This window comes from Pteropus medius, unplaced genomic scaffold (assembly GCF_902729225.1).
Source record: "Pteropus medius unplaced genomic scaffold, Ma_sr-lr_union100, whole genome shotgun sequence".
Classification (NCBI taxonomy): domain Eukaryota; kingdom Metazoa; phylum Chordata; class Mammalia; order Chiroptera; family Pteropodidae; genus Pteropus; species Pteropus medius.
Window position 1 is genome coordinate 27,846,972 of NW_024352787.1, and position 22,890 is coordinate 27,869,861.

General features: G+C 45.0%; 2 protein-coding genes and 1 pseudogene across 8 annotated transcripts in view; 1 reads left to right on the top strand and 2 right to left on the bottom strand.

Moving 5' to 3' along the window:
* Nucleotides 1-6,181, bottom strand: part of STYXL1 (serine/threonine/tyrosine interacting like 1) — a 52,041-nt gene extending 45,860 nt beyond the window's left edge. For 4 of the 7 annotated variants that reach the window (XM_039849337.1, XM_039849332.1, XM_039849339.1 and 1 more), the window contains exon 1: nucleotides 5,995-6,164. The gene's annotated coding sequence lies outside the window, so the exon portion shown is untranslated. Of the gene's footprint in view, nucleotides 1-5,063 lie in introns of all 7 variants that reach the window. The other 3 variants (XM_039849338.1, XM_039849333.1, XM_039849335.1) reach the window with 2 other exon arrangements.
* A 35-nt stretch (nucleotides 6,182-6,216) lies between these two features.
* MDH2 (malate dehydrogenase 2) lies at nucleotides 6,217-22,403 on the top strand. The gene is made up of 9 exons (XM_039849331.1): nucleotides 6,217-6,407; nucleotides 12,440-12,608; nucleotides 14,054-14,137; nucleotides 14,599-14,708; nucleotides 16,106-16,231; nucleotides 18,899-18,976; nucleotides 19,989-20,088; nucleotides 20,418-20,569; nucleotides 22,069-22,403. Exons 1-9 carry the CDS (start codon nucleotides 6,342-6,344, stop codon nucleotides 22,198-22,200), a joined length of 1,017 nt encoding a protein of 338 aa, XP_039705265.1. The 5' UTR covers nucleotides 6,217-6,341; the 3' UTR covers nucleotides 22,201-22,403.
* On the bottom strand, nucleotides 7,948-8,066 carry LOC120591905 (uncharacterized; annotated as a pseudogene).
* Nucleotides 22,404-22,890: the final 487 nt, after the last annotated feature.

The following is a 22,890-nucleotide window of genomic DNA, read 5'->3' on the forward strand; positions in this document are numbered from 1 at the left end:
TGGCCCATCTGGGTGGCAAGCAAAGCCACCTACGTTAGGAGAGCAGGGTGCCAACATAGGCCTTGTCCTTACACACTAGACACCCACCAGGAGGAATGTTCCTCACCCTCCCTGTGATGACATGAACTTTAAACCATGGGACTTGTGTGTGGCTTTCTCTCAGTCAGCCCAGAGCAGTCCCACAGTTGGGCTGGCGAGCTTAGCTCCAGGGAAAGCATGGCTGTATGTGGAAAACAGTCAATTGGGGTTGCCATAGCCTGAGAACTGGCTGGACTCAGCCCTTCTCCAGCCTCCCTGTGCCTGATCAACACCTGGGGCCTTCCATTCTGACTGACGCTGTCAGAGGCTGGGCCTGACCCCAGGCTTCTCACAAGAGTTCCAGGACACTGAGAACTTGGTCTAATTCTCATCCCAGTCAGTCCAGGTGGACACAATTGATGACCATTTGCTTCTGGTGGAGAAGAGGCATTACTTAATGTGCCTGGAGAAGCCAGACCATGAGCTTCACTTTGGGCTATTGGCTCAGGCTGAGCAGGGACCAGAGGACTACACAGATATGAGTCAGTGTCGATAGACAACCTCACTACTCCCTGGTTCTCTGTGGAAAACTGACCAAGGCTTAAACACGGTGAGAGGTATCACTTACTTTCAAATCGAGGCAGTAATACATACTAGAAATGGTATAAGAATGTTACATTGATATAAATTGCCCAGCACTGGAACTAGCTTAGAGCAGGAGCTTAGGAAACAGGTAGTTCCTTTACTTCTACCCTATCTCTTTCTTTTCAACTTCGCCTAAGAGCCTGTGATGGCTACAAGTCCAATAGAAAAAAAGCACCATTCAAAGCACCTCAAGCCAAAGACCAGAGCAGGATCTGGCCAAGTTTATAAGCGATGGGGACAGGGGGTACTGCCTGAGGGTCAGTATCCTAAGGGATCTGATACAGTCTTTCCCTGATCCCAGCATGACACCTTCCCTGTGGCCTGAAACTTGACAAAGCTAGAGGTCAGAGTCCCAGGCCACAGTACCCCAGAGCTGCAGAAGCTGCAAAAGTGTCCTGAAATCTCTCAGTTCAGAGGGCACCACGCCCTGTTGTTAGCGATTGCCAGTATCTCTGTATTTTAGAAGGAGTAGATGTGGGCCTGGGGCCTACACCCAGCTGCTTACATCTTGTCCCTTATCTTCTATCTTGCCATCACCTCCACGTCCCCAAACCTAGGCCTACGACACCCAAGGTACCTAGTGGTCCTATGAGGTTGACAGGCCTACCCACACAGCAAGACAGCTATCGGAGGTAAGGGCTAGTGAACTGCAACACAGTCTCCCAAAGGCTATGGCCACCATATATGGTCTCACCTCGCCAACTCTGCCTCCAGCTCTTGCTTCTCCCCATTCCTTGAATGAGCTTACAGCCCACCTTCTGCTCCTCTGACATGGGTCCTTGGCCCTGACCAGGCTCTGGACTCAGCTTTGGTTTTACTCCCCTGACCTCTGGCTGGTCTGGGGAAGTGAAGGCTCTGCTTCTGACTCAGATCTGCCACTACTGGCAACTCTCAGCTCTTGGGAATCTTCCAGCAGCTTCCTGCTACCTCTGCTGTGGCCAGTCCACCACTTCCTAGTTGTCCTGCTAGAATGTATCTTGGAGAGCTAAATACTTTTGACTTCCAGGAGGTATGGGCCAAAACTAAAAGTTAAAGCTATTTGTCCAAATATGGTTCTGTCTTAAAATAAATGTTCCCATCTTCCAATAACCTAGAGCACCTAGAGGAAAATAAAGAAAACTCCTATGCAAGGTAAAATGATTACCGCCTTTCTAACTCTTTGTTTAGTTCCAAGGATCTGAAAGGAAAAATTTAAAATATTTCACTTGAGGTACAATTTTGGAGAGAAGGTAGGTTAGCACATGTGTACCTAATAGCAACAATTTGATAGCTCACCACTGTGGGCTAAGCCTAGTGTAAAGTACAAAATAGTCAGAATATAAGGCTGTGTGTGCCTTGCATACGTGTGGGGGTGGAGCAAAGAGGATGTCACTGTATTTGTATATTGTGTACAAAAATATACAATAAAGAACAGGCAAAATAAATCTATGGTGCTAGAAATCAGAAAATAGATGTGTTGTTGGACTGATGAAAAGGAGCATAATGGAATTTTCTGGAATGAAATGTTCTATAGCTTGTTCGAAGTGGAGGTTACAAGGGTATAAATTGTCAAAACCAACCAACTGAACACTTAGATCTATATACTGCATTGTATGTAAATTATATGGCAGTAAAAATAAAAATAAATCCCCTGTGCAGATCCATGTGTTAATGTGTTCAAAGCTGTGAATAAGCAGGTGTATGGATGTGAGTCGGTGTGTGTAGCCCTGACTGTGTGTCAATGACCCCAGTTTTGGGTCTGGGTGTAGGAAACCATGTGGACTTGGGCTCACACAAAGTGCACGCTTCAGAATTTCAGCTTGGCCTTGATTGCCACCAGCTAATCCTCTTCTCATTTGCCCAGCATTTCCGCAAATCCTACAACTTTTGCCCAAAACTCCTCAACCCCCCTTAGGTCCACATGAAGCAACTTCTCTAATTTTCTGGTTCCTACCTGGGAAGGTTAAGGCCACTGGGTGTGAACAGCCCTTCCCCACCAAATGCCCCCTAGGTGCCCTTCCCGCTTCCTCCCAGTCAGAGGGACAAGCATCCTTTGACTTCATTTTCTCCCACCCAATCCTTCCTCCTTCTTTCCCTTTGGCCCCCTCCTTTCAGCATCTCAAAGTTCTCCCCCTCCATTAGCATCCTTCTCCCTTTTTTGAAACAGTCACAAGTCTCAGCTTTCTTGAAACAATTCATGAAATCAGAAAGAAAACCCCTAGAATAGCTGGCCTGTGCCCTCTGAAGCTTGTGCAGGAACAGTGGCTGGTGCTGCACTCCTGCCTGAAAAAGTCTGAGGCTAGACAGCTGTTAACAAAGCAAGGAGAGGCAGCTGCATTTGAAACAGCCTGCACTCCCAGAATTTGTTGAGGCAAAAGGTGCATAAGTGTTTCCCGTAGACCAGATGTGAGCCAGGCAGGAGGGCCATCTGGAAGGGAAAGGGACCAACTGCAGGTAGTGGGAGATTCCAGAAAGCAGGGGCTGAGGGAGCAACTGAAAGCAGCAAGACTTAAGTGTAACCATCTAGGTCAAGGGAACTGCAGGTAAGAGAGACCCACAAAAGCACAGAGGAAAAGAGTCAGCTAAACTCTCATCAAGTTCAGAGACTACTAATGCCAGATGACATTAGTAGTCTCTGCCCCTATCTCTATTCTTACAATTCTGCTTCATCAACATAGATGTGTCTGAAACCTCAGTCTGTGGTAAAGGGGTTTAGCGGAGGAGGGAGGAAGCAAGATGGAGAATTAGAGAAGTTAACCACTCTCCCCTCCAAAGGTGGGAGCCTAACAGAAGCTAAAGAAGGGGAGTTGCTTTAATTTTTAATTAAATTCAGAGTTTCAACTATCAATGTGAAATGGACATTAGGCTATTACGTAAAGTCTGTCCTGGTGACTAGATGCAATCCAAGAGCAAGCAAAGATTTCAAGAAAGAGCGGGGATGAAGACATAAAGCTGTTTTATGACTGCACTAGGCTTCCTGAATGCTGCCTTGCATGTTCAGTGTAACAGCCACACGTGCAAAGCAGAGCACAGCACCTGGCACAGTCAGTGCTTGATACAGCAGCTGTTAAGACTGTTATGAACAATCTTGGAATTCAAAAGGAAGCAAACAGGAGCTGAATCTGAGGACAGCTTTGCCATCAAGTTGTTTGTGATGGCCTGAGTAGAGGACTTGGGAGTTACTGAGTTCTTCATTATGGAGATGCTGACAGGGCTACCTTGGCAGGGATGGGGAGGGAATATGACTTTAGCCCTGGCCTCTTTCCAGAGTTTCAATTCCATATTTCTTGGAAGTAACTCCCCATCTGTCCACTGATATTTCTATGTGGACAACTCACCATCACTTATAATTCAGCCAATCTAAAATGGAGCTGATTTTTTTTTCTCCAGCCACCTCTCCTTCCACACATCCCCTGAATTCCCTGTTTTTGTACATATATACTTCTCTCAGACTGATTTTCCACATCCCTTTCATTTATTTCTTAAACCTAGATGGGCATTAACTATTAATTCTTCCCTTAAGATCGCTCCCTCTTTGGCCTCACCCTCTCCATTTCTATGACCACCATCACACAGATCTTTATCATTTCATAAGATAACCTAAAAAAATCTCTCTGCCCCACCCCTTACATTTTTCCTTTGGAATCCTTAGCATGCCCAGGTCCGTCTAATCTTCAAATACTGTTCTGGTGAGGACATAAAAGCCTTTGCTAAACACACTTGCTTCCCAAGAAATAACACAAAAATTTCTCAGCCATAGGTCCTGCATAATCTGGTTTTTCCAACCTGCATTTTCCAATCTTATCTAAATCTATTCAACTCTCCCCAGATTCAGAGGCCCACTTTCAGCCTGGTTAGTGCTGGACAATAAAGACAGAGGTGAAAGGCATACCTGACTCCAAGTTCTAGTGGTAAGAGAGGGGTAAATCATTAACCAGAGAACACAGTCAGTGATAAGATAAAAGATACTGTTCAACCTCATGTCCCATTCCATCAGAAATTATTTATCCACTGTTTCCTGAATTTAGGCTTTCCTACCTCCAGGTTTTTCCTTTGGGCTTTTCTCCTTCTTCCTCATCTAAATACTTTCCATTATTAAAGGCCCAGCTCCTAGCATCCCTCCTTTAAGAATTCCGATGCCCAGGCAAGGATCTCATCTTCTCTCCCTCTGGAGTTGAATGATCCCACTGAGTAAGTTTTACTCTGTCTGCGTGTCTCCCAGCTTAGATGTTTCATCCTCCCCGGGTTCTCTCTCATACAGCCCCCACCCACACCCCAAAGCTGGGTTAGATGCACCTCCTATGTGTTCCCACAGCACCTGATAATCTCCCTAGAGTTGCCCACATTATGCTGCTTGCAATTTACCTCTCTCCTACTAGACTGAGCATCTTGAAGGCAAAAATTTTGTGGATTTTACTTACACCCAGTTGAACACCCAGCTCCAAGACTGGGTTGGCACGTCTTAGTAGCACAATAACAAGTGGAAGGAAGGGAGGAAATAGTAAGCCAGTCACCTTGCATTCCCTTGTCTTTGCCACTCATGGTAACTGTTCTCTTCACCCTTGCTTTCCTAACCACTGTTTCCAGGCAAGCTTAGTCATAGATCCTCCCTGCTCCCCCACTGGGTTTGTGTATTCCTCTCTCTAGACAACAGCACATCTTCTTTCTGCCCTACTTGACCGGAATTTTTGAGGGCAAGGATTCTCTGAATGCCCAGAAAATATTGGGAGGAGGGAGGGTGAATAAAGTTTAATTTATACATTTAGATTACCAACTCTAGTGATAATTGCGTCTGGGTAACTTTCAAATAAAACCCCTTAACCTCGGCCAGTTTCTTCATCCCTAAAGAAGAAATAATGGGGCGGTGTTCACAGCATTGCTGAACAGACCTGAGGGGTAGGGGCTGGGTGACTACACAAGTTACTTAGATGTTTCCTCCTCTGTAACACAGTACTGCTGTCCTGTAAAGTTCGTGGAAAAGGGCCTAGTGCTCAGAGCTCAGTGTCAGCAATTCTCAGTAGTGGTGTCTCTCTAAAGCTTTTAAACCATAACGGAAGGTCCTGTGCCCCTTGAGAGACAACAGCACAGGAGGGTGGGTGGTACTTGCTTGTGAACAGGGGAGTGCACAGGAGTGACAGATTAGAGGAGCCCCCAACCCCTGGGACTCTCGATCCCTCCTCTCGGCCTCCCTTTCCTTTCCAGGGCTTTCCGGAGCTCGGAGCCCCTTCCTGCCTCTAGGGGCAAGGGAAGTGAGTTTCGCTGAGGTCGGAGGCTCGGACCGCACCCAGTCCGCCCGTACAGCTGCGCGACCTTGGCCGGTTTCCTTGTCAGAGTCTTGGTCTGGGACCCCACCTGGAAAATAGCTCCTCTAAGGCTCTTCCACCTCTCAGGTGCTGACACTCCTTCCCAATCCGAGCACGTCTCCCCAACCCGCCGCACAGAACTCGACGCGCGGTAGGACCTAACCCCAGATCGCGTTTCCACCGAGCGGGAAGCGACCCTCCTCCTTCCTCCACGACAGTCCGGAAGTGCCCGCGATGCCGCGATATCTGAGACTGAGATGGGGCCGGAAGCCGAGCCGCTCTCGCGAGGCCAGGGGAAGTGCAGCCAAGAATCCCTGTGCAGTGTGGAGGTCGTAGGAGTCACTTACTCGCCGCCAGGTCCTTCGCTTGCTGGTCCGCGCCCCGCCCGCCGCAGCCATGCTCTCAGCCCTTGCCCGGCCTTCCGGCGCCGCTCTCCGCCGCAGCTTCAGCACCTCGGCCCAGGTAGGCCCTACGAGGGGCTGGGTGCAGGCTGAGGCCCCCAGCCTGGGCCGCGTGCGTTTCTGACTTGCGAGCGGCCCTAACCTGGGGGCCGGTCTGAACAGCAGGGCCGCCCGGTACTGGTTGGCGGCTATGACTCCCTGGACCGGCCCTGATACTGAGCGGGAGGGGCGGGAGTGAAAGCCTGGAAAGACAGACGGGGAGGTAGCCCAGCTCCAGAACTGGTGCGGTTCTCCGAGCCCCCTAGCTTTTCTCCCCGGGTCTACCAGAGGGGGCCTGCTCTTGGCCTCCAGTCCTTCAAGGTTGAGAAGCCAGGGCTCTAGGGCCGAAAGTAATTTATGTTTTTATGCAAGTTCCCATAGTACTTTGACTACTTTCGTTCTTCTTGCAGCATCCGTACAAATAATGTGTAATTATTAACTCCATAGTGCAGGCAGGCGGGCAGGCGGGCAGGCGTAGTACCGAGGGTAGAGAACTGGTTCAAGGTTACACAGTTATTTGGTCAGAGACTTAGAATTCAGCTCTCCTGACCGCTGTCTATGGCTTTTGGATCACTAAGCTTTCTCTTTAAGAATCTGACGACTGCTGCTGCTTAAGGATCTTGTTAAAAGATACTTCATGCTGTGGGTGGGCTGGGCCTGCCCCCCAGGTGTTGTAACGGTGCATTACTGGGCCTGGGACTACTGAAGCCTAAACTGTTTTTAGCTGTTTCTTCTAGGACAGTGGTTCTCAAACTCTGGTGTGTCTTGAGAATCACCTAAAAGCTAATAAAGGACAGTGGCCCAGGCTCATTGAAGTAGAGTAGAGCTTGGGCCTCTGTATTTTTACAAAGTGCCCCAGGTGATTCTAATACAACCAAAATTAGAGAACATGCTTACAGTGCCACACACAAAAGGGAGGTGATTATTAAAGAAGATTCCAAATTTCTTATTTAGCTTCAGTCCTTCAGATCACTTTCCTGTGCATTTAATTCACTCAAAAAATTAATATACAAATAACTAAATTGAGTATCCATGCTTGCCAAGAACTGGGCTGGGTGTTGCAGGGGATACCAAGATGAGTGAAAGTAGCACTTGAGATCACCCAAAAATGAGTAAATTAGGGCATGTAGATGATGAAGAGTGATGCTGAGTGGGGGAAGGGAACTGATTGAAGGTAAGACGGTGGAATTTGCTGACATGATTTGATGATGGTTATTGAGATATAAGAGGAGCATGGAGGACACCAAGGCTTTGGGCTTTGGAGTTTGCTGAGATAGGAAGAGACTGCTAGAAAAGAGCAGGTTTGGGCAGGCGGAGAATATCAGGAGCTCAGTTTTAGATATGTTGAGCTTAAAATGCCTATTGCACATAACAGGTAGAAATGTTGAGGAGGAAGTAGGTCAGAGCTTGAACCAAATGGTACATTGGTTTAGAGACTGGATCCTGTATCCTTAACAATAAAAATGTGTTACGCATGCAACCTCTATTTCTACAGATATATACTAATATATTAATATATATGTTATAACAAAAAGTAGAAATTTAGTATTTATTTATTTTAACACCTACAGCATCCTGTCTTCCTAGGTGGTCTCCCATCCAAGTACTAACCAGGCCCAACCCTGCTTAGCTTCCGAGATCAGACGAGATCAGGCGTGTTCGGGGTGGCATAGCCGTTGCAAAAAGTAGAAGTTTAAAAACAAACTGTAATAGACTTAACAAGCAAACGTATAAATGAAGAAAGTGTTATTCTATCCATTTTCAAAACAATTGCTAAGCAGTGTACTGTTGACAACCATTCCTCAACCTGGAAAAGGTCTGTGAGTTTGAAGACAGCTTTTATACAAAGAGATCATGAGCTTACCTCTGCCACACTAAAGATTCTCACCTCATTGTAAGGCTTCCACCACTTAAGGATTGTGTTTATAAATATTAACTAAGTTGATGAAATTTTGTAATGCGCAAACAATAATATTACCTTAGCACACTGAAAGCAACGGAATGAGTAACATCATCCTCTCTTTCCTCCCACTATTTTGTGTTCATCTTGTGTATCATATGAGACTGATTGACGTAAGGACCCCAGTGAGGGCATTAGGTCAGTCTATTAGTGGAATTTAATCTTAGATAATACTAAAACATTGATATTTTTATCCTGCACCCCAGTAGAATTGTCTTGTTCTCCCCATGTGAGAACCTTGGTCAGTCTTGGAAGCCAGGCTGAGTAATCTGGTCATGAGGAACTTCAGAAGCTTTTAGAGCAAGGAAATGATTAAAACTTTGAATCTTAAGAAGAATAGTTTGGAGGTGATGCTGAAAACCTAAGTTAGATAATGGGAAGATGTTTGAGATGCCATGTCCTTCATGTCCTAACTGAGTGTCGCTATTAAGAAAAGAAGATGATTCCAAAGGTTTGAATTTGGGAGAACAAAGGTACCATTTGGGAAAAGGGATGGGAGAGATAAGATAAATTTATTTAGACAATTGGGTTTGTGGGACCAGTGGAATGCCTAACAACTGGGAATATGGAGTTGGAATTTGGGAATCCCTAGGATTAGGGACAAGATGTGGGAATGATAATTGAAGATCTGGAAGTGGGTAAGATTGCCCTACCTCAGGTTCTGGTTTGTTCTGGCTAGTTTTCTGTGATGTCAGGTGTTGCCTTTAAAGCACCAACTTAAAATTTCTTTTTTTCAAATTTTAGTCATATATGTTTTTAGAGTTTTCATTTCTTAAGCAGATTGCACTCTTTGGGGTTGTTTTGGTTTGGGGTTTGTCGGTTTGTTTTTTGTTTTTGATAACAAGCCCATTATTACTAGCATCAGTTGCTATAGAATACAATGTACAGCGATTGTGTAAGGACTCAATAAATGGCTGCACACAGTGCTTTGAGTTCTTGTGTCCGCTATTTTTCATTTTGTCACCTAACTTCTCCTGGCACCTGCCTGCCTACCTGCAGAAAATAGGCTCCCCTTCTCATGTGAGTTTAGATTAAAAACGACATCACTGCGATTGGCTGGAATTTTGGTTAGGCCTTGAGTGAGACCTACAGGGGAAGAATGCCTTTTGTGTAATGGGAGTGGACTCTAGGGCGGGACTTGGAATAGTTCTCTTTTCTCTAAGACTTTTATCTTAAAAACTCATTCAGGATTCAAATCACCTATTTTTGGCTTGTATCTCAGCTTTATCACTTGCTCTCTTTGTGAGCCAGAGGTGTATTACAATCTCAATGCTTTAGTTCCTCATCTATAAAATAGGTATGTTGATGTTAATAGAGTTGTAAGAATTAAATGAAGAAAGACTAAGCTCAGTGCTTGCCACAAAGCAGACCCTGATAAATGGCCAGCTGTTACAATTTTGTTTCCAGCAGTGCCAGTAAATTAGGTTGTTGGGTGACTTGAGTTTCAAGTAAGGTATTGCTGTATAATAAATTCTGCCCTTCATAGAAAGGGTCACCAAGAAGCAGTCATCGAACTGGTTAAAAATGTCTGGGGTGGGGGTGGCCTTAAGTGTCAGTTCATCATCCTTAACAGACTCCTCTTCCACCCCTTAAATGCTGGTGTTCATAAAGTTCTGTCCCTAGTGCTCTTCTCACTCTGTTCCCTTTTGTATCTTGACCCTGGCTTCCATTAACCCCAGTATAGACACTATGACCTCCAGATGAAGCCCTTTGTCCAGGGACCTGCTAGGCACGTGTGTATCTGGATGTTTCAAATGGCTCAAACTCAACATGCAGAACAATTCATTATTCTTATTCCCAAACCCCTTACCCTCCTCAGTTCCCTCTGTTGCTTAAAGGTAATGCTGTCTGCTCAAGCCAGAGAGTTGTCATCCTAGATTCCTCCCTCTGCCCACCATTTGGATGAATGAAGAAGGGGAGAGGGTGACTTAAATCTATTGCTACTATTCCTCAAATCGTTCATAACCTACCCATCCTGGCTGCTGCCTTTATCCCACCCTTCAATCATGTTTAGACTGTTACAGTAGTCTTCCTACCTCCATTCTTACATATTTCCAATCCATCTTCCACTCTGCCTTTTATTTAAAACACATCTGATTATATACTTTTCAACTTTTGAGGCCCTTCAATGTTTCCCCATTGCCTAAAGGACCAGATATGCTGTGCTTAGCTCTACCTTCATTCTTCCACATGTATTCAACAGTGCTTGAGCCATAAAGAACTGTTGTGACTGCTTCCCCTTAATGGGCCATCCTCCATGTCTCCTTCCGCCAGCATCTGTCTGCCTCTGTGGCACTTACACAAATAATGTGCTGTTCAATCGATTTGCATATCTTTGAGTTTGCAGGTCTTATTGATGTTGGCAAGTCAGTCTGGCATGTGGCAGGTAGGAGGTTGGTGCCTGTTGAATTATAGTGAGCATTGAATATCATCCACTTTGGGAAACAGTCTGGCCGTTTCTCAAAAGGTTAAACATGGAGTTGCCACGACTCATCAGTTCCACTCCTCAGTATATACCCAAGAGAATTAAAAACATGTCTACACAAAAACTTGTACATGCGTATTCCTAGCAGCACTATTCATAATAGCCAAAGGTAGAAACAACCTAATTGTCCATCAACTGGTGAATGACTAAACAAAATGTGGTACATCCATACAATGAATATTATTCAGCTATAAAAATAAATAGGGTACTGGTACCTGCTACAACATGCATGAACCTCAAAAACATACTAAAAGCCAGCACAAAAGGCCACATGTTGTATGAAACCATTCATGTGTAGAATATCTAGAATAGGCAAAGGCGAATCTAGAGGCAGATTAGTGATTGCCAGGGGTTGTGGGGAAATGGTAAGTAAACTAATGGGTATGAGATTTCTTTATAGGGTGATGGTTGTACAGTTCTGTACTACTAAAAACCATCGAATTGTACATTTTAAATGAGTGAATTGTATGGTTTGAGAAATAACATTTCAGTGAAGCTGTTTTTTTAAAAAATGATTAAGATTAGATGACAACCAATTGTTGAATCTGCTAAGCTCTGAAGTGGTTGTTGAAAGTTAGGTTTTTTGACTTTAGTTCCAGTAAGTTGACCAATAAAGTGATATAAATGCTTCTAGTTGTGGCCTTTCAGATGTTAATGAGGCAGTCTAGTCTGTTTGGACCTTCCACCAAACCATATCACTTTTTAAACTATTCCCAGCTGTCATGCCCAGAGCCAACTGCTGCTTGTTCTGCTTCACGTGGTATGGAGCAGTAGTGATTCGCAAACTTTGCTCAGTGTCAGAATCACCTGGGGAACTTGTCCAAAGTCCAAAGCCAGATCCTACTTCAAAGAGCCTGGCCCTCTGTAGCCTTTTTTTTTTTTTTTTTAAAGCTCATCAGGCAATTCTGATACATACCAAAGTTTGAGAACTGGTGGGTATAGGGGTCTCAGGCTATAGATCTGATTTACCTGGGAGAGAAGGAGCCTTTTCAACATACACATCCCTCCTAATCCTGCCTCAGGCTCCAGCCTATATTTTGCTGCCTGGATGGACTCTTCCCTGATCCCTCAACCTCAGATAGTTGACTGCCCCGCCGTCCCGCCCCCCGCCGCGTCACACACCACCACCCTCTACACATAGTGCTTAGCTCTTTTCTCTCAGCTCCTTGTACATCTCATTACTTGTCCCCTCCAGAGCTGGCAGGAGTCTTTAGTCCTGCAGTCCCAAGTGTGATGACTAGCTCATTGGTAGGTGCTCAGTAAATGTTTATAGTTTTTAAAACTTCAAATTGAAGGTAAAGCTGGTGTTGCAAACCCAGCTGCCTGATAAATAAAGCTTATTCATTTTTCAGAGGGTGTTTGAAGTTTGACCCTATCAGAACCTCTATAGACATGAATTCTCCCCCATTTTCCTGAGGCATACCTCTAAACTTCAGAAGGAAACTGGACCTTTGCACTGGTAGAAATACAATAGTATCTTCCTTTGGCATCTGTGCAGTAAATGAGGCCAGTACAGTACTTTGCAGGAGGTATCCTTTTAATTTGAATCCTTATGAGTCCTTTCTCTGTGCCTCTTTTTTATTTTTTATTTTCCTGTGCCTCTTTTTAGAACAATGCTAAGGTAGCCGTGCTCGGGGCTTCTGGAGGAATTGGGCAGCCCCTTTCACTTCTCCTGAAGAACAGTCCTTTGGTGAGCCGCCTGACCCTCTACGATATTGCTCATACGCCTGGAGTGGCGGCGGATCTCAGCCACATCGAGACCAGAGCAAATGTGAAAGGTACTGCACATGCTGGCCCCGGAGACCTTTACATCTCTTTTTCTCAGTAGACCAGGATCCAAGTTTAGAGTAAGATTCTTAGATGAAACTAGATGTTCAGAGACTTGGGGTTTCCATGTTCAGTTTAGAATTAAATTTTACAAATGATTACCTTTGTGGACTCGAGTCTATAAAAGTTTAAATGGTAGTGTCTTTGAGGAAAACAAAGGTAATTTAATCTTCCTATTCTATCCTTTTTGTAAAGTAATTGAGGATGGGGAAGAAGGAAACTCCTAGGGGATGTAGGACAGTAAGAAACGCTGTTCCCAGTCACGAGTCACCTTCCTTTGCTATAGACTAGCCTACTCAAGGTTATCTTTGCTAGCTCCTCCAAAGTATGGCCACCTTAGGAAATCTGCCTTCCTATTAGGGAGATGTAGGTATGTAATCCAAGAAATAATTTAAAATAACATATAATTATACATCCTGCTTATTTTACCTTCACGTCTTAGCAATATCTCTCTATGTCACCAAGTTCTTGGTGAAATTATTTTTTAAGTTATACTATAATTTATCACTTATTATTCCCATACTGTTGATCATTGGGCCCTTTCCTATAAATGTGAATATATAAACTGTGATAAATATCCTCATCTTTATATCTTATTTCTTAGAGTCCTAAAAGTAAAATTAGTGAGTATGAATATTTTGAAGCTTTTACTCTAAAGTACCAAAATGCTGTCCAGAAAGATGTAAACAACTCAGGAGGCTGACTTTCAAGTCATATGTTGCTATGTGCCTTCCATAGTCCCTCCGAATTTGCTCATTTTCTTTTGGGTTGTATATTTAAGTTTCTGAAAGCTCCTGCAAATAGGGAAAAAGTCAAAATCAAAGCAGATTTTGGTCATTAGAGCAAATTTCCCTGAAGTCTTTAAAAATAGACCTTTTTCCCTTAGGATGATAGGAGCTAACAAAATAGGTACTAATACTTAGAGTCCTTGTTTATCGGCACAGGGGTTTTCTTTTGAGGCCTTCACTGTGCCTTCTGATCTGACTCTGAGATGGAGCTTTTGTTAAGATGACTGTGATGTGGAATAAACAGCTCTTCTAACTGGGAGCTGAGAAGGACTTAAAGGTGCTAACAAATCCAGTGGGATAAAGACAAGCAGCCTACTTGGTTTGGCTTTGTGGAAACCTGGAGGGTAATCCATTCTGAATCCAGGGCCTGGGCAAATGGAGGCTGGAGAAAAACAGTAAAAAGGGAGCCTTCCTACCAGTCAGAACTGTTAGGGTGGTTGTCCTCAAGGAAATGAATCACGTCACAGGTGGGCCTTTTCAGCCTTTCTTGAGGCCTCTGGTTGGCATTGGATGCAGGTGGAGGCTGTCCTGCCTAGCCCCTGTCCCCACAGATGTGCTAGCCCCACCAGATTGGAAATAGCAAGAAAACACATGCGTGTTTTTCCTAGGCTACCTCGGACCTGAGCAGCTGCCCGAATGCCTGAAAGGTTGTGATTTGGTGGTTATTCCAGCCGGAGTCCCAAGAAAACCAGGTGTGTGTTTGAAAGCCTCGCTTAGCATCTCCCTGCAAGTTAGATGAAGAAGTGATTTTCCATGAAAAACGGATCTAGTCAGATCTTTCTGCTGCAGAAAAAAATTCCAAAAGTTCCTTATTGTGTGTGGGATAAAGATCAGGGCCTCTACATGTCTGCTGTGCACTCCACCCCCACCCCATGTCTTTTCTTCCACCTGTCTTCGCCTTGGGAATTCTTCCTGATCCTTGATGATCCTCCTCAGATATCACCCTCCCCGATTCCCCTCCCCGTGTTCCACCCCCACAGACCTCTATTTTGGCACTTATCACACTGGACTGTTTTCTCTACGAGATAGATTAACTTGAAACAGGGACCCTATCTCATGTTTGACTTTCTGTGACCACTAACACATGATATTTGGCACGTATTTGGAAATTTATCCTGTGCTTTGTGAACATCTCTAATTGGATCATTCTCAGGCATGACACGGGATGACCTGTTCAACACCAATGCCACAATTGTGGCCACCTTGACTGCTGCGTGTGCTCAACATTGCCCTGACGCCATGATCTGTGTCATTGCAAATCCGGTGAGTGCTGCTGGCAGGTAAAGCTGCTGGTACTGTGATAAAGCTCACATTAGCAGAAGGGTGCTAATGTGCTTATAGGAAGAATGTTCAGACTAACATACTGAAATAGTTGGCTGAACTCATAAGAGGTCCTTAAATTTATTTCCTAAGGATTCTTTCCGGTATGGACTAAGTGAGTTTTAACCTGGTTTACCCATCAGCTAACTTTGCTCCTTTGGGCAAGTCACTTCCCCTCTCTGAATCTTGGTTTCTCTACCTGGAAAATAAGTCCATTCTTAAGGCTCATTTCAGCCATGATTGTGGTAGCCTGTGAACTCTTTTTACTATATTTTATGCAGAGTTTGCAATTCCTAATTCCTCATCATTCCCTTTCTCCTCAAACTTATACACATATCTCATACACAGCCACCCCAGGCCCTGCTCGCTGGTGTTTGCAGGGAGCTTATTCTTCAGTTCAGAAACTCTTGAGTGCTGTGTCCTCTCTGAGAAGACAGTGATGGTTCCCACGCCTGCCCTAGCAGGCCTTTGGGTTGCATTTACTAACAGCTTTCTTCATTCCTCCCTCCTGGTTGATTCTGGATTCTGGTCACTGAGTATGAAAAGGATCTGAGTGATAGCGCAATGACAGTGATGTTGACTGAGGAAAATGACTGTTGATAAATGCCGAGATTGTGCTGGTGGCCTCGGAGAAGAGGATCCTGCCTTTGCAGCCTGTTCATCCTTCCTCAGGGCTAGTTGGTCACAAGTAGAAAGCAGTTGCTGCTTTTGTCAGGGAGGTGACTAACTAGTGCCTAATATGTATCTGTTATGTTGTTTCTCTGAACCAGGTAAAGTGTTAAGCACTTGCCATATATTCAGTTATTTAATCTTCACAACCTCATGAGGTCGTTGTCTCCCCCATGTACAGACAAAGAAACCAAGTCCTAGGGAGTTTGAGTAGCTCACCTGGAGTTACCATGTGGAGTGACAGAGCTGGGACTTGACCTGATGTCATCTGAGCTTTTAGCCCTGTGCTGTGTTGTGTTTAGGACTGGCTATTTAGGTGTAAGTCCCAGCTGGAGCTAAAGGTGCCCTGTGGAGCCATCATCACGTTTTTAAAATGATAGTTGAAGGGTCATGTGCATATTTGAACTACGGCCACCAAAGGGAAGAGTGTCTGCTGCAGTGCGGAGTTTCTTTGTATGGAGGGAGAAAGAAGCACTCCTGTGGAGTAGGAAGTCCACCCACTGTGACCTGTTCCATCATGAAGGGTCACTTGCTTATCAACAGAGTTGTCAGGGCATTTTAATTTGGCACCTTAGGACTTGTCAGCAGTCTGGCAAGAAGATTTTCCTTTTGATTCATGGCTGTGCTCTCAGAATGCAGGGTAAGTTATACCTGTCTCTTGGATTTACTAGGTCAACTCCACCATCCCAATCACGTCAGAAGTTTTCAAGAAACATGGAGTATACAACCCCAGTAAAATCTTTGGAGTGACGACCCTGGATGTTGTCAGAGCCAACACTTTTGTTGCAGAACTGAAGGTAAGAGCTGCATCACGTGTCTTTCGGTCTTTTGGCCAACCTTGGCTCATGTATGGGCATAGAAGACACGGGGGCATTTACAGGTCACTTGTAACTTGGGGGTTTTAAGTATTTCGAGTAGCTTGCCCTCTTGGTGTGAAGTAGCTCCCAGTTTTCTTGAGGAATCCAGCAGGCCCCTGCAGATTTAAACCCTCCAGCTTCAGTCTTGGCTCAGCTCACTCACTCTTCTCTCTGGTGCATCAAGGGTTCAGGCTTTCCCTAGGTTTTCTCACTGGCTGGACTGAGTTATGCTCTGCAAGTTCATTGCCTCTAAAAACTAGTACTGACAGGATTTGTCTGCTAATCATTGGACAGAGGATGTTAAAACAGCAAACACGAATTTGGGGAAATTCCCGAAATCCTAAGATACCAAAATTGTCCCTGGCCCGTAGTTCTGACTTCCCTTCTTGGGTTATCTGTGGTAGCTTACCCGGAAGAGTTCTGATCTTGCCAGTTGCCTACTTCTTGGGCTGCTCGACTGAGCCGCCAGGCTCATCCTGAGGTGGGTTCGGCAGCAGCCCCAGGTCTGGAGTCCCTTTCACAACTCACTGTCTAATCTTTTTGGTTGTGGATCCAACAGAACCACTTACTTTGGTATCCTTCTTGAACTTTAGACCATCTTTCTTCTGACTTTTCAGATGAGGAGTGCCTCTAAAGTAGAAATATTGTCATGCACACAGCTTAATGAGAAGTGCACACACAGGATCATTGACCTTTATTTTACTCCCCTATGCACCAGACAGGTCTTCTTCTGAAGTGTTGATGATACCCCACTTTAATCCATACTGCAACATGTTCTTCAGTCTCAGTTCTAAGTGTGGAGGTCACCGAGATTCCTAAGACATGGCCCCAGGCCTTGAGAGCTCTGCGGAGTGGAGTGAAGAGATACTTTAATTCAAGAGACAATTTAATTGACTAACCAGTTCAATGTGTATAGCGTGTGATTGTCTTTGAGTCAGGAAAGGCTTTATGGAGATCACATTGAAACTGAGGGGCAAGGGGTGGTTCCAGCTTCCTGAGTCTCATACCCCAGTTTCCTGGGACCGGTAGTGCTCATTCTCTTAGGGCTCCCATGGTTCTACCAACTCTCAAAGCACTCCATTTCCCCTTGGCCCCTATTTGTATGCAGTACTGAAACTACACTGGCTATTGAATTAGATAAAATTAAATAAAATTAGAAATTCATGTCCTCCATTGCTCTAGCCAAATTTCAGATGCTCGATAGCCATATACGGCTGCTGTGTTCTTCCATAAAGTGCTATTAGATAGTGCTGTCTTAGCCTAGAAGCTTTATTGTGTGAGGTGGAGGAAGGGGGATCTCTTGACCCTTCCAGGAAGCTAGTGCTTGTCAAGCTTCAGCCCTTTACCTCAGGCTGTCTGATATTCTGAAAAATTCCTGAAGAATCAGAATTGACCCTTAAGCTCCCAGTGTCTGGTTCCTCCCTCTTGGCTGTCTGGACCCTTTTTATGCCACCTTCTGTTTCTACTTGGCTCGGAGAAATTTTCTCCATTTACATTTCATACTCTGCTGTTATATGCATTCTTTATACTCAGGCCATTGCTCTTTCTCCTCTTTTTGCCTAGAATATGCTTCCCTTGGTGAGGTCCTCTTGTTCCTTCTCAGATGAAGTTAGGCCTTCCCCAGGCTGCAATGCTCCCCTGGTTTCAGTAGCCATCCTTTGCGGCCATCTTAGCACTTTGCATTGGAATGTCCCTTTGTGTCTGTCTCATGTTGGACAATAAGGTCCTCAAAAGCAGGAGTTCTCTTTATTCCTGTGTCCCTGGTGACTAGCACAGTGCTTCAACTTGTGAGCTCCTGCTCCATTCAGTTGGTCCTACTGTGTCTGCCCGCCTTGAAGCTGGGCCTCCCTTCCTGGGCAGGGTTGATTTCCTAACTTAGGGCTGCTCTCTTCAGTGGCTGTGGCATTTGGGAAAGGCAGCATCATTGGGGGATGTTCACCTCTGTCCCATAACTCCCACCAGATTCTTCTTTTGACCGTTATAAGAAATACCTGGTTCACAGATCCTTGAGGGCATTGTACCTTGGTTTAACGAATGAACCAGCCTCTCTCAGCAAGCCTGCTAAGGAGCCAGGGTGTTCTGAGACTTCCCAGTTTTGTTCTTTCTGTCCCAATCACTGTCTGAGTTGACAGACTTTTCACCCTTGGGTGTCCTGGAATTGTTTTGAATTTTACTCTGAAATGAGGGAAAGGGTATTTGACTTGTTCTCTGTAACACAGTGTGGGCACCTGAGTCTGGGCTTGTGCCTGGGAATAACATTAGCTGTGGGAAAGAAGACTGTCATTCTTTGATTCTAAGATATCAGACTGATGGGGACCAGTTTGGTGGGGGGGTGCTACAAGGAGGCAGTTTTCATCAACTCATCGTACACGAAAAACTTCATAGCGATCTCATAAAATGACAAGTTACTCTTCACTATACATGTTCAAACAGATATTAGACCGTGGGTGGGGCCATGGTAGATCTAAGCACGACTAGAGTCAGTCTCTCTTCAGATTTATTTTGTTCTGAGTTCTTTGGATTTTTCTGGTATTAGTGCTTTGGTTGGATATGACCTGTTTTATACTCAGAGAGCTTGTTAAAAATTAATCACCCTTTGGTGACTAGGGTTTGGATCCAGCTCGAGTCAATGTCCCTGTCATTGGCGGCCATGCTGGGAAGACCATCATCCCCCTGATCTCTCAGGTATGTACGTGACCTTGCCAGGAAGCCTTAAGCTCATGAGCACCTTAAAGAGGCTCTGCTTTGAGGCACTCACGGCAGACTGTCCTCGGTCTACCCATCTGTTGCATTTTGAAAGGATTCTTGCTATAGGTGCAGCCCCACCCCAGTTGTCTGGGGATTTCTTGACTGGTGCTGTAGAAAGCTGTGGTCAGGCTTCCGCGTCTGAGGGGTTCACAGCTGTGTGGAGTGAGTATGGTCAGAAGGTGCTCAACGCAGCCAGCTTCAACACACAGTGAAAACTGCTGGTAGAAATATTAATGACTTCCTGAATTGGTCAGAGCAGGCAAAGCTGCTTTGTTTGAAAATAAGAAAGAGCAACAAAATAAACACTAAGAATGAGATATCAAATCCACCTCATAACCTCTGAGTATAACGAGGACACAAAATATTCATGGTCTTCTTACCAAAAAAGTATAAACTACAAGAAATCACTTTACAAATCCAAATTGATGAGCATTCTACAAAATGAGTGACAGTACTTTTAACAAGTGTCACAAAAGACAAAAGAAGACTGGAACTATTAGAGAATAGACTAAAGCAAGATAACTGTACCAGTGGGGTTAGGAATAGGAACCAGGAATGGAAAAGGAACAGTAGTGGGAAAATTGGTGAAATTTGAATAAGGCCTGTAGTTTAGTTAATAATAAATTAATATGTATGTCCTACTCTTCATAATTGCCCTGTGGTTATGTAAGATGTTAACATGAGGGTAACCCAGGTGAGGGAAATCTTTGTACTGTTTTTATAACTTTTCTCTAAGTCTAAAATTAGCCAAAATATTAAAACTTTTTTAAAAAATGAGTGGGAAACTCATTCCAGTTCCCAACAAAGTTGACTTGAAAGAAAGACTCTTGGTTTCCCATGTGGTGATGCGGGGGGACCTGCCGTGAGGAGCGTGAGGAGAATGCGGGATCTGGGAGTGGTGACTGGAGGCAGAACCTGCTTATACGATCCCTGTGGCCTTGGCTTGCAGTGCACTCCCAAGGTGGACTTTCCCCAGGACCAGCTGACAGCGCTTACTGGGCGGATCCAGGAGGCTGGCACGGAGGTGGTCAAGGCTAAAGCTGGAGCAGGTAGGTTCTCAGAGGCAGCCCCAGGTCAGGTGCTGATGCCAGAGTTGAAGACTGCAAGGGCCTGGGCAAAGAGCAAACCTTTTTTAAGTTTCCTGTATGTTCGCTTGATAGCCCAGTATCAGGGCAGCTCAGCTTGCTCTGTGGGGTGGAACAGTGTTTGAGGTTGGCAGAGCTAATTCATGCCATTCATTAGTTTTTGAATTGAGGGATGCTGACCTAAATTCTCATGACTAGAGCTAGAGATTTTACAGATGCTTTATTTAGCTGGCGGGACAGGCTCACCTGGATTTTATAGTTCTAGCTTGGCTAACCTTCCTGTGTCCTCCTAGGCTCTGCCACCCTGTCCATGGCATATGCCGGAGCCCGGTTTGTCTTTTCCCTTGTGGATGCAATCAACGGAAAGGAAGGAGTGGTTGAATGTTCTTTTGTTAAATCCCAAGAAACGGACTGTCCCTATTTCTCCACACCATTGCTGCTTGGAGTATGTATCCTGGAGGTTGGGTCTCTTGACTGTGGAAGGAAAGTTTTCTCTAGTTAAGACTCAGGAGCTCTGTCCTGTCCATTTGCTCCATAATTCAGAGTTCCGTTGTGCAATAACTACATCTCACTGCCTGGCATGTGTTTGGGTTTTTAAGGGTGGAATCTCAAACTGGGGTTGGAACCTCCTGGCACAGGAATTTCATTCCCCATGGGTCTGACAGTTAGTCATCATTGGCTGCGTGGGTGTGTTTCCTGAGACCCTTGTTCTACCTCAAGGTAGTACATGGGCAGCTCTGAAAATAGAGGCTTCCCCTCATCAGCCTGCAGGCTGTCCCCCTATAGCTTATGCTTGTTAATTCCTCTTCTGACCTCAGGGCCTGCCAAGCCTAATTCCTTCTCCAAAGAGGTCTAGAGATGGTGCACAGCTACACACTTTCCAGTTTGGGCATTCCTGGTCCCTTGCTCCTCACGTCACTGATTTTCCTTGGAATGTGGTACAGATTGTCTCCTTAAAACTGTGGCATCTAGGATGGAGCCCATCTGGTTCCCTTGCTGGCTTTAGCCAGGCCGTTTTTTGGTCTGGTTGACTCCTAATGAGTCTTCAGTGAGCCGAAACCCCTGGTCTCACTCTCACAAACCATCAAGCCAAGGCTTCTATTTCTTAGGCTGGGCAACCGCTGAAATCAGGCTGATGTGTGGTGGCCTTCATCTCATGCCCAGTAAAAAACAGTTTTGTGACTTGCTGGGCCACCCACAGGCCCTTCCCACAGACATCCCAATGTGCGAAGAGCAGTGTGACGTGGCCCCAGGCCTCGGGGGCTCCATTTGGTGGAGAGACTGACACTAACCAGATTAATTCAATAACCAGTTCAGCGCAGGGATGTGCAGAGTGTGGCAGGGCCCGTAGGAAAGGAGCCCTCAAGGCTAACCGAGTCAGGAGGGCTTTCCGAGGGGCTGGAAGCTGAGGCTGCTGGTGCAGCACAAATAGGGCTCAGCAGTGGGAGGTGAGGCAGTGACAGGCACTGTTGTTTTCCTAGTTTCAGACATTTACCTACTTAATTACATTGGACTCAAGTGGATATTAAATTTCTTTTCAGCCCTTTACCAACTTGAGAAAGAGACTAGAACCCCAAAGTATGCTCTATGTCAGGGAGAATAACATTAAGTGCAACCAGTTGAGTACTTGATGTGCCCTGTTGCCCATGTGTGTTTACAGCCTCCCTTGAAGTAGATACTGCGCTTATTTTATAGATAAGCAAAGTTGTCATGGAAGCGATTGTCCAGGGTATATGCAGAGTAACAGCCCAGATCCCCACATATGGACTATGTGACTGAAGCCTAAGGTCCAGGTATTTGCAGCTTCTTAACAGACAGCCCAGAAGCCACGGGAGTAGATAGTCTAGAATGAGGTAATGATGATACAAGCTGAGTTTTCTATAACAAACCCATTCATGGAAACTAACTTCACTGTAAAATCTTTCTGCCTCCCCTCTCATTCAGAAAAAGGGCATCGAGAAAAATCTAGGCATTGGCAAACTTTCCCCTTTTGAAGAGAAGATGATAGCTGATGCCATTCCTGAGCTGAAAGCCTCAATCAAGAAAGGAGAAGAGTTTGTGAAGAACATGAAATGAGAAAACTGTTAGCAGGCAGTCCATTTCCTTAACTTATTAAGGCATTCTGTCACTGTAAAGCATTTCAGATTTCTTTGTATTTCATTTTGCTTTAACGATGAATATTGTATTAATGTTACCAGCCCTTCCTAGTTGCGGATCAGTCTATTGGTGCATCAATAAAAGTAGGCTTTGATTTTCTTTTTCAAGGTCTCTGCCATAAATATTGTGCTTTCTTCCCTACTAGAGCTGACTTGAGTGTCTGGCATTTCTTTCATCACAAATCAATACTAGATGTTATTTAAATATTAGACTGAAGCAAGATGATCTCATTTGTAGCTTCAAAGAAGTCTGAAATATTTATCAGTAGTTGCTCCTCCCAGACCTGCTCTGCACCATTGCATCCCTCAGGTGTGTAAACTGAAAGAAGAGTCTGCTCAGGCCAATTCCTCGGTGTCCTTTCACCTGCGAGGAGTAATAGCTCAGTGACTGATGATAAGTCGCTATTTGTTGTCCCTGGTTCTTCCTGTGTGCTATTTTTCCAGCTAAGCAAACAGCACAGTCTTCTGTGTTGGAGCTGCCTTGGCTGACAACTGTCCTACTCTGAATTTTAACCTCTTCTGGTGGAGCCCTGATATTCAGCAACAATGACATCCCATTGCCAGTGTTGAGAGGACAGCTGGGACAGGTACAGGAGAAACCAAAACATCT

Coding starts and splice junctions, on each gene's coding strand:
- MDH2 (XM_039849331.1), top strand. CDS start 6,342: ATGCTCTCAGCCCTTGCCCGGCCTTCCGGCGCCGCTCTCCGCCGCAGC. Junction 12,609..14,053: donor GACCAGAGCAAATGTGAAAG/GTACTGCACATG, acceptor TGTTTTTCCTAG/GCTACCTCGGACCTGAGCAG. Junction 20,570..22,068: donor CCACACCATTGCTGCTTGGA/GTATGTATCCTG, acceptor CCTCTCATTCAG/AAAAAGGGCATCGAGAAAAA.